Raw genomic sequence first — 10,481 nt, 5'->3', positions numbered from 1 at the left:
GACTCATCATGAGACATAAATGGGACTCTGGGGGATACCAAACCTCACTGAAGGAAATGTTCTTCTGTTCTAATAGTTGTCCTGGAAATTCTATTTTACTGAGTTGTGCTGGAAATTCTATTTAACCGAGTAAATCAACAGCATTGTTTTCACTTTTCCCATGGCAGAGACTGGAAAGCTGCGAGTCGGTGTTACCAGCTCAGTCGCTACACAATCAGTCATCGTTTTCTTTCTGACTTGAGATGCATCTCTAGCTCTGGCGGGTCAGAGTGCATAGCCCTACTTATGATGTGGACGTGATCTCACTCCCGTGTAGACGGTGGGGCGGGGCCTCTCCCCCGTGTAGACGGTGGGCAGGGTCTCTCTCCCGTGTAGACGGTGGAGCAGGGTTTCTCTCCCCTGCAGACGGTGGGCGGGGTCTCTCCCCCCTCCCCACTCCCCCCCACCGTGCAGGTGGTGGGGCGGGGTCTCGCTCCCGTGGGTGTGCTGGAGGCCAGTCTCCCTGCCCTGTGCAAGGAGGGCTAGGTGTCCTCCCTCTCAGTTCAGCTGTACTCACACGCGGTTCCTTAAAGAGTAACGGGGCACCTTGCCTCCTAAGTTAGAGTCCCTGATTCCGTTTCCGTCACTCCCAAAAGGGAAAGGGAAAAGAGAGGCATAGAAGCTCCCTGAAGCGACCTTCAGGGATTCCTTTGCCCTTTCACGTGAAGACTTGTTTTCACTTCACCCTTGGTCCGCAGTTAGCTCAGAAACCTGGTGCGAGCCAGCCCTACCTGCAAGTGCTCCCCACTCTCCCTCCACGCTGCTCAGAGCTCTCTGACACCGATTTGCTTCCTGGCCGTTTCTCTCGTCCTAGACATCAGTCTGAGTGGGTGTGCTTGTGGTTGGCGTTCCTTCAGATGAAACAGGGTTGTGTGAAGTCACTCAGCTGCACCCAGCCCCACGGAACGGGCATGTATGGAAATGCTACTCCTGGGAGCCCAGGGTGCTCTCCCAGTGGCGAGCGATTAGCGGCACGGCATATTTGGAAGCATATTCCAACATGCCATCTCGTTTTTAAGAGAGCTTGAGATGCACTGGTTGAGGTCGTAGGTCTCATCTTCAGCAGAATGATTCTTTGCAGAGAGCTCCGAGGTTGTGTTCCTCGCCACGTGCCACTGGCAGGTACGGAAAAGTACATTCCTTTCTAAAAGCCTTTACTTTCATCACTTTGAGGGGAGCAAGGGGGGGGGGGCTGGACCATGCCTGGCACTGCTCACGGGTCCCTTCCTTGGGGACTCATGGGCCACATGCAGTGCCGGGGATGGAACCCGGGTCTCCGCGTACAGCAAGTTCCCACCTGCCTGTGGCTAGAAATCAGAAGCCCCACAATGCTGAGCCCTTCTGCAGACAGGGCATCGAGGGCAGACATGCAACCTGCTCCCGGTGCAGTGCTCAGGGCCACGCGCCTGCAAGCACAAGTATTTTTGCCATTTCCGGGGGCAGGGGAATTGTTCTTATTTGATGGGAAAACATTTGCACCTATGGAAAACAGATGGGAAGTTTGGAAACAAGATTTCTCATTACTCAAGATTCTAGAATGCAGGAAATTCTGCATTCGAATATCTGGACTTCGTGTGTGCAGTCCAGCTGCCGAAAATCACCGTGGGTGCCCATCCCAGGGTCACCCGTGGGAGCCATCTCAGCTTCCCAGGCAGCAGACCCCGGAGAAGCGTGTGCACACACACACACACACACACACACACACACACACACACACACACAGAGGAAATAGCCTCTCCCTGGCCAGGTGCAATTCGAAAATGCATCTCTGGGCCAGAGCAATAGCACAGCAAGGAGAGCGTTTGCCTTGCACGCAGCCAACCCAAGTTCAATCCCCAGCATCAAATACCCCTGCATCAAATTACCCCTGAGCACCAGCAGGAGTAATTCCTGAGTGCAGAGCCAGGAGTAACCCCTGTGCATCACTGGGTGTGACCCAAAAAGAAAAAATAATAATAGATGAAGACGCATTTCTGCTTGATATCTGAAGATCTGCTCTGCTCAAACTTCCCTAGACCCCGTGTGGTGCTCGAGGCGGGGAGGGGGCAGTGCCTGCTCTGCCTGTGACTCCGTGGTTTCTGCCCCTGACACTGTGTGGCCCCCGCCCCGGCCACTGTGCACTCAGTCCCCTGGGTCAGCCTGTCCGAGTCCTCCCGACCTCAGCACAAGCAGCAGCTCCAGCGCACAGGGAGGCACCACACCCTCTCCTCGGGGCCTCGGGCCTGACTCCCAGAGGCTGAGAGCAGGTGGGGGCAGGGAGGTGAGGCAAGACCCCTGCGGGAGGGCCAGTCTGAGCCCCGCTGAATCTTGACACACACACACACATACACACACACATACACACACACACACACACACACACACACACACACACACGAGAGCAGTCTGGATGACTTCACGGAGGTAGACTCGTGCCGGCGAACACTCAAGGCAGTGGCCATGCATGGACACACCCTCTGGGCCTCACTCACACCCTCTCGGCCCATCAGTGCTCCTGGATGCCCTGGATGCACACAGTGAACCAGACCAACAGCAGAGGGTGTGTCAAAGGCGATGGAGCGAAACGGCAGGTGCTTGGCGGCTGTGCACAGTCCAGACCGACCCGCATGGAGCGTCTGCAGCAGAGGGGACCAGCATGTGGAAGGCAGGTCACCAAACGGTTTGGTTTTCTACTGAGTTGAAGTCAATGACTTAAGAAAACTGAAAAGCAATATTTTCACCTCTGCCCGTGGCGGTTCTCACAGAGACGGTGGCAACCCAGCCTCTCGGTGCTGTAGGCAATTGTGGGCTGCCTCCTGGAATTGTACAAACATTTTTAAAACACTGTTTTAGGGAAACAAAAATATTTCACAAATGCTAGAAGTACACAAAAATCCCAAGTAGCAAACGATTCATTAGAACAGCCATATATGTAGGCTGCTGATCTAAGATTGTTTTTCAGATCACTGCCCTCAAACTTCCCTTTTTTGAAGGAAATTCCATATTAGCATATTTCCCCTTGGTTATCGCTGTTTCCTGGATACCAGAGAATTGGGATCATTTTAATACTAGCAACATCTCTGCTCGGCCTCCCCTCAGAGACCCCATGCCTGGCCTCGCTCTGGGACAGATGTGAGGTTTCCGTGTCCTCGGGAAGGTTCCTGGCCAGGCTGTGTGGGTGGACGCCTTGACCGCACCAGCTCACAGAGCTGTTTGCCCAGTCACGCCTGACTGACCTCTCGGGCACAGCGTAGAGGTGGTCCTCAAAGCCCAGCTCACCCTGTGGCCGAGGCCACGCTACGGAGCTAGGAGTCCAGCTGGACTTCGGTCAGCCTGGGCCCTCATCAGGGTGGCCAGGATGCTCCCAGGAGTCTCTCAGCCCTGCTGTTTCCCGCTGCCCGGAGCCTGGCCAGGCTGCCCGGAGATGGCCCTTCGCAGGGGCAGGGGCCACACACAGCCAGGGCCCCAGTATCCTGGGGCAGAAACTGGAAGTCCTCAGGATCCTGACCCCATCAACCACAGGGACAGTCACGCTCCCGCCCGGCAGGTCTGTGACCTCCTGGCCCTGTGAGTGTCCTGGCTCCGTCACACGCTGTCCCTGTTCCCAGCCCTAGTCTCTCACCCACTCCTTCCTGAGTGTTCCCGCCACCCACTCACCTCCAGAGTGCTCCCATCACCCACTCCTTCTTCCTGAGTGCTCCCCATCACTGACTCCCCTCTCGGGGCCCCGTCATCAACTCTTCTCTCAAGAGTGCCCCCATATCCCACTCCTCTCTCGAGTGTCCCCATCATCCCACTCCTCTCTCTTGAGTGTTCCCCATCATCCCACTCCTCTCTCTTGAGTGTTCCCCATCATCCCACTCCTCTCTGGAATGTTCCCCATCATCCCACTCCTCTCTCTAGAATGTTCCCCATCATCCCACTCCTCTCTCCAGTGTTCCCCATCATCCCACTCCTCTCTCTTGAGTGTTCCCCATCATCCCACTCCTCTCTCTCGAGTGTTCCCCATCATCCCACTCCTCTCTGGAATGTTCCCCATCATCCCACTCCTCTCTCTAGAATGTTCCCCATCATCCCACTCCTCTCTAAAATGTTCCCCACCATCCCACTCCTCTCTAGAATGTTCCCCACCATCCCACTTCTCTCTCGAGTGTTCCCCATCATCCCACTCCTCTCTGGAATGTTCCCCATCATCCCACTCCTCTCTCTAGAATGTTCCCCATCATCCCACTCCTCTCTAAAATGTTCCCCATCATCCCACTCCTCTCTAGAATGTTCCCCACCATCCCACTTCTCTCTCGAGTGTTCCCCATATCCCACTCCTCTCTGGAATGTTCCCCATCATCCCACTTCTCCCTCCCAAATGCTCCCCATTAATTACTCCTTCCTCCCGAGTGCTCCCCATCACCCTCCCCTCTCTCCTGAGTGCTCCCCTTCACCCACTCTTCTCTGTCCTCTTCCCCTTTCTCCTCCTGAAGATGGTACCTTTTTCGTTCTCTGGCTCGTAGCCAGATAGCCCTCTAAAGTGGGCAGGCCCTGGCCCCTGAAGGCCGTGCGGGCAGGCTGACCCTCCGGGATGTCTTACTGGCCACAGAGGCTGCTGGTGGAAAGGGCCCCTCTGCCTGCTGGGCAGGGCGTTCCAGCCTTGTGTGGCCGTGGTGAGTTCATCTCACTTTTCACTAGCCTGTGTTTCCCAAACCACCCCCGGACCTGGATGCAGAGCTCAGGTAACCGTAAGCTTGCAGATGCCGCTGAGCGCTCTCTGGCACCAACCAATGAAGGGAACCACGTGCTGAGTCTGTGTGCCTCGGAGCGGCCAGAGTGAGCCGGCAGGAAGGCACTCACCTTGCTACAGCTGACCCAGGCTCGACCTCTAGCACCACACAGAGTGCCCTGGGCCCCACAGGAGTGACCCCCGGACACAAATCATGAGTAAGCTCTGAGCATCACTAGGTGTGGCCCCCCCAACCCCCCAAAAAAAGATTCTTTAAAAAAAATTAAAAAATGGAACTGTGTGTTCAGGAGCTCTGTATCCATCTACACACATGCTTATGTGCACACATACACAGGAACTCACGGACGGGCATGTCTGTCTATTGAACTATGGACACACACACGCATGCTTGTGTGTGTGCGTACACAGGGACCCATAGGCAAACATATGTCTGTGGGTCTGGTGTATCTCTACACACCTGTGTGTGTTCATGTGCAGGCATGCAAAGGGAGTCATAGATGTGTGTGCTCTGAAGCTCATGCACCATCCATATACACGTGTGTGCATACACAGGAGCCTGCAGTTGCACCTGTATGCATGTGTCTTACTTGGCTGTGGGGCATGGGGCATGGCCCGTCAGCACCGCCCTTGCTGCCCACGGCTGGACGCCGCGTGGAGCCCTTGCTGGGGCTATCCGGTGTGTGTGCAGGCGGTGCTGGCCCTCGGGGCGGCCCCTCTGCTCAGACTGTCCGCTCGCCCCCGAGACGAGAGGGAGGCGCCTGCGTCTCTCTGCCACGGGCACGCGAGGAGGAGAACAAAGGGAAGGGAGGACTCCCCCCACAGAGGACGAGCGTCTTCACGTCCGGACTCTCCTCTGCTCCGCTGGCCCACAGCGGAGACGCCTCCCGGGGCCCTGTCCACCTCCTGCTCTCTCGGGCCACAGCGGAGACGCCTCCCGGGCCCTGTCCACCCGCACCTCCTGCTCTCTCGGGCCACAGCAGAGACGCCTCCCGGGGCCCTGTCCACCCGCACCTCCTGCTCTCTCGGCCCACAGCGGAGACGCCTCCCGGGGCCCTGTCCGCCCGCACCTCCTGCTCTCTCGGCCCACAGCGGAGACGCCTCCCGGGGCCCTGTCCACCCGCACCTCCTGCTCTCTCGGGCCGCGCCCGCATTCTTTGGTGTGAGTCATGTAAATCTGGGCACTGCAGCCCCAGCCGAGAGACGCAGCCCCCCATGCAGCCCGGCCGAGCCGCTGCCTGAGAGCAGGGAGGGGAGCGTCCACGGACATGGCCAGGAGAGCCTGGTTGCTCTGGCGTGTCCCCGTGCTCGCAGACCCTGACCCTGGGCTGGCCTGAGGAGAGAAGAGGAGAGCGGCGAGGTTAGTCCCCGGCCCAAGCCAGCCGGGAGCCTGAAATCAGGTGGACAGTGCCATATCCCCTGGAGTTGGACTTGTGTGTCTGCATGTCACACACATGTGCAGTTGGACTTGTGTGTCTGTGTGTCACACGCGTGTGTGGTTAGACTTGTGTATCTGTGTCTCACACATATGTGTGTGGTTGGACTTGTGTGTCTGCATGTCACACACATGTGCGGTTGAACTTGTGTGTCTGTGTCACACGCGTGTGTGATTGGACTTGTGTATCTGTGTCTCACACATGTGTGTGGTTGGACTTGTGTGTCTGCGTGTCACACGTGTGTGTGGTTGGACTTGTGTTTCTGCGTGTCACACACATGTGCAACTGGACTTGTGTGTCTGCGTGTCACACGCGTGTGGCGTCCCCTCGTGCCTGACTATGTGGAGGAAGCAGTGGCCCCAGCACTCTCCTGGTCCTGAGTGGGGCCGTGGGCACGCGCTGAGCTTCCCGGGGCTGAGACTGCCAGAAGCTCCAGTCTCTCTCTCGCTCCCTCTCGGCACCCAGATTCGGCCCCAAGGGCAGCGTCCAGGACCGTGGCTGTGTCTGTGCTGGGGCCCGCCCGACACGGGAGCCAGCAGACCACAAACGGCCAGGAATGCGGCCTGATGCACAGCCTGATGGAGCCACATGTGGGGGCCTGGGGGAGCCTGGGGGAGATACACACGGGACAGTGCACCTCAGCCCACCTCCCCCCTGCTCTGTCACACACGGGGGACTGTGGGTCTCGTCCCGCCTACCCCCTGCTCTATCACACATGGGGGACTGTGTACCTCGTCCTGCCTCCCCCCTGCTCTGTCACACATGGGGGACTGTGTGCCTCGTCCCGCCTCCCCCCTGCTTTCTCACACACGGAGGACTATGTGCCTCTTCCCGCCTCCCCCCTCCTCAGTCACACACAGGGAACTGTGGGTCTCATCCCACCTCCCCCCTGCTCTCTCACACACAGGACAGTGCACCTCATCCCGCCTCCCCCCTGCTCTGTCACACACAGGGGACTGTGAGCCCCACTCCCCTACCCTGTGTCCGGTGGCCCCAGCCCCTGCATTGGCCCTGGGAGCTCAGAGGTGTGGACTCGAGATCCCAGGGGTGTCCCCCACGCCCCCCTGGCCTGGCTGCTGCTCCCGCCACCCTCCAGCTCCACGAGCGATCTGGAGACAGACAAAAGGCAGCTCTGCTTCTCGGGAGAGTGGCAGATTGTCAGCGTGGCTCACTTCAAGCCGCCAGGAGTTTAAGCGGCTCTGCGCGCCTCCGCCCTCCCTGCTCCAGGGCACGCTGCCCAGGCGGTCCCCGTGTCTGTGTTCCCCAGACCAGGTAGCACACACCAGGGTAGCACTGCCCCAGTGCCCCCAAACCAGAGGTTACAGGAACATGGGGTCGGCGCCGGTCCACGGCTGAGCCAGGCTTGTGCTGAGGGCGCTGCCCCCTCCCCAAAGGGAGCACCGAGCCCTGGTCAGAGGCCGCCCTGAGGATGGCGTGTGCTGGGCCCCGGTGCACGGGCCGGGAGGCGCAGGGTGCTGGGCTGAGCCCCCTCGGCTGCCAAGGCTCCAGCTGAGGCCCCTCGCCACGGCCTTCCCCCTGCTCCACTGCGGCCAGGCCAGAGCAGGGGGGACCCTCTCGGCCCCTCCTGCACCCGCTGTCCTGGACCGGGCTGGCCACACCCACCTCTCCCTGTGCTGGCCTGGCCTCAGGCTGTGCTCTCGGCCGCAGTGCTCCTGCTGCGGCCCGAGTCATCCATCTCTGGGTCAGGCTAGAGGTCCGGAGGCACTGTGCTCTCTCGCTCACCAACGAAACCGCAGCTGAGGTTCCCCCCAGACTCCAGGCAGCCTCGCCGTCCCCCTGCTCACGAGGATCCTCTCTGCTTAGGAAAAGAAAGTGACCTGCAAGTACCACACTCACGAGGAGCCGGGGAAGACCAGGGCCGCGTCTGCACGTCCCCTTCACCCCAGCAGCCCGCGGAGGCCACCTCGGGGTGCAGGAAGCAGCTCGGAACCGCGCGTGATGTAGACGAGGCTGGGCGCATCCCTAGTCCACGCTGCGCCCGCGGGCTCCATGGGCAGGCCCCAGGAACACTGCTCGGAACTCTCCTGGGCCGAGGTCCCCCTCCTTAGAAGGCCACTTGCTTTCATCCGAACGTTCCATGTGGCCGTAAAACTCAGGTGCGAGTCCTCCTGCTCCCCCCTTTCATGTAATTACTCCCTGAACGCGGCGGCCTCTGAGATCCCTCTCGCTAAAATACGGCTTTGCTGTGAGCGCCCACCTCTGCCATGATGCCCGATTTTCACGGCCAAGGAATGGGGCTGGGGGTGGGGACAAAACAAAACAAACACAGAGCAACAGACAAACCAGCCCTGTGAGGCACGCAGCCCCGGCGGGGGAGAAAAGCCTCCTTGTGCTTCTGGGGAGCAGCTCCGCGGATTCACGGCGAAAGCTGGCTCGGAGGAAGAGGCCGCGTCTCTCTCTAGCGGCTGAGGCGCTGCTGTGCAGCGGGACCCTCGCCCAGGACGCTGCCTCCGGCCGCCCTCCCGCAGCCTCCTCCCGGTCCTGGCAGCCCCAAACAGGAGCTGAGTTTGCAGACTGACGGGCTGGAAAGGGCTGGTGGTGCTGATGTCAGAGCCAGCAGGCAGCTGCGATTGGATCTAATTAGACTTTGCAGCAGCAAATAGACAAGCTCCCTGCGTGATTGGCTTCAAAGTGGCTGGTGCCAAACAACTAGCCAGGCGCAAAGTGGGAGCCGGGAGCAGCTGCGGGGCCAGAGCTAGCGGGCGGCCTGGAGGAGGAGGACCCCGGGCCAGGCACACCTGCGGCCGGCCGGCGCCCCCGCCCAGAGCCGGGGGCCGAGCAGCCCGCGCGGGAGGGAGCGGCGACGCGCCTCCTGGAAGTGAGCCTCCCGCGCGCTCGCAGAAGCCCGGAGCCGCGGAGGTGAGACCGCCCGCGGACGGACGCTCCCGGGACCCGGCGCGGCATGGCCTCCGTGCTGGGGAGCAGCCGCGGGGCTGGAGGGCTCAGCGGGCAACTCCGGTGCAAGTGCAAGAGGCGGCGGCGGCGGCGGTCCAAGAGGAAAGGTAGGACGCGGCCGGCGGTGCCCGCGGTCTGGGCTGTGCGGTGCGTCTCCTCCCGCTCCCCGAGTTTGAGCCCCTCGGAAGGGCGCCCTGGGGGACTGCTCGGCCCGCCGCACGCAGGAGCCGGGCAGGGTCTGCGGCGCCCTCCCCGCGTGCACTCCCCGCCCGAAGGCGATGACCCTCGGCCAGGTCCCCGCCGAGTCAGAGCCGGGTGCGGAGCCCACCAGCCTCTCCTTCCAAATTGCCCGGACGAGGCTCCAGCCCAGCCTTGCCTCAGTCTCCCCAAACTGGCCCGCCGCTGCTCTCGGTGCGGTTCTGTAAACAGCCACAGCGTGCTCGGGCTGGTCCCGCCAAGTCCCGATTCAGAGGAGCCGGCAGCGGAGCCAGACAGGTTGGCCCTGCCCGTCCGGGGCCCGGGGACATGCCTGCCGCCAAAGCCCCGCCAGTGCTGGCACCGGCTCCGAGGAACCGGCAGCGAAAGTTCACGGCTCACTGCTGCTGTTTGCAGCGAGCGGGTCTGCGGGGTCTGCCCCGGGGATAGTGGTTCTCTCCTGAAAGCAGCGGGACACACAGCGCACGGGCTGAGCCGGACACGCTGGGGTGGCCGCCCTCTCCCCGCACACCAGGGCCCGGCTCTGCGAGGCAGCCCTGACCCGCTGGCTTCTCCCGTCACCCCGCCAGCCTCTAATCTGGGTACCCAGACCCGCTCCCGTGGCCGCTGTCTGGACCCCTGCGTGCTGACAACTTCCTGAAGGGGTGTGTGTGTGTGTGTGTGTGTGTGTGTGTGTGTGTGTGTGTGTGTCACTGGGTGTCACAGGCTGATCTCTCGCTCTCCGTGAGTCTTAGCTGCTAAACGCACGCAGCTGTTCACGCTGCTCTCTGAATGTTTTCTTCCGAAGCGGATCTGTGTGTGTCTTCTTCCAGAAATAATAGTAACCAAAGTGGCACTGGCCTGGAGAGTCTCAGACTCGTATCGTGAACTGAACTTCTAAAAAGAGAAAAGAGGAAAAGAGGTCTCGTAGGAACCAGGTTTTGGCGTCTCGATATCTGAGGCACTTGTATTTATAGACACTTAAAGTCGAGGTCTGGAATCAGTTCACGCCAACTCCAGGGCAAGCATCGGAGAGAGACATGCTCCAAATTCATTTTTCTCACTTCCACACGCCAGGTGAGCGGGCTTAGCCGCCGGGCGGCGGGAGGAAACGGGGTCCGGGAGCCCGCGTCTGCTGTCAGCTCGCTGGAGCCGCCTTGAGCACAGCCGGCTGAGCAGCCGTG

General features: G+C 60.5%; 1 protein-coding gene across 2 annotated transcripts in view; it reads left to right on the top strand.

The window, feature by feature from the left end:
• Positions 1 to 8,070: 8,070 nt before the first annotated feature.
• Positions 8,071 to 10,481, top strand: part of ADARB2 (adenosine deaminase RNA specific B2 (inactive)) — a 134,118-nt gene continuing 131,707 nt past the window's right edge. Inside the window, exon 1 of one of the 2 annotated variants that reach the window (XM_055137845.1) lies at positions 8,071 to 9,209. In XM_055137845.1, coding sequence (XP_054993820.1) covers positions 9,110 to 9,209 — 100 coding nt within the window. In that variant the 5' untranslated portion in view covers positions 8,071 to 9,109. The remainder of the gene's footprint in view (positions 9,210 to 10,481) is intronic. The other variant, XM_055137847.1, reaches the window with a different exon arrangement.

The sequence above is a fragment of the Sorex araneus genome, chromosome 5, assembly GCF_027595985.1.
Source record: "Sorex araneus isolate mSorAra2 chromosome 5, mSorAra2.pri, whole genome shotgun sequence".
Taxonomy (NCBI): domain Eukaryota; kingdom Metazoa; phylum Chordata; class Mammalia; order Eulipotyphla; family Soricidae; genus Sorex; species Sorex araneus.
This window is presented reverse-complemented; position numbering and strand designations above follow the sequence as displayed.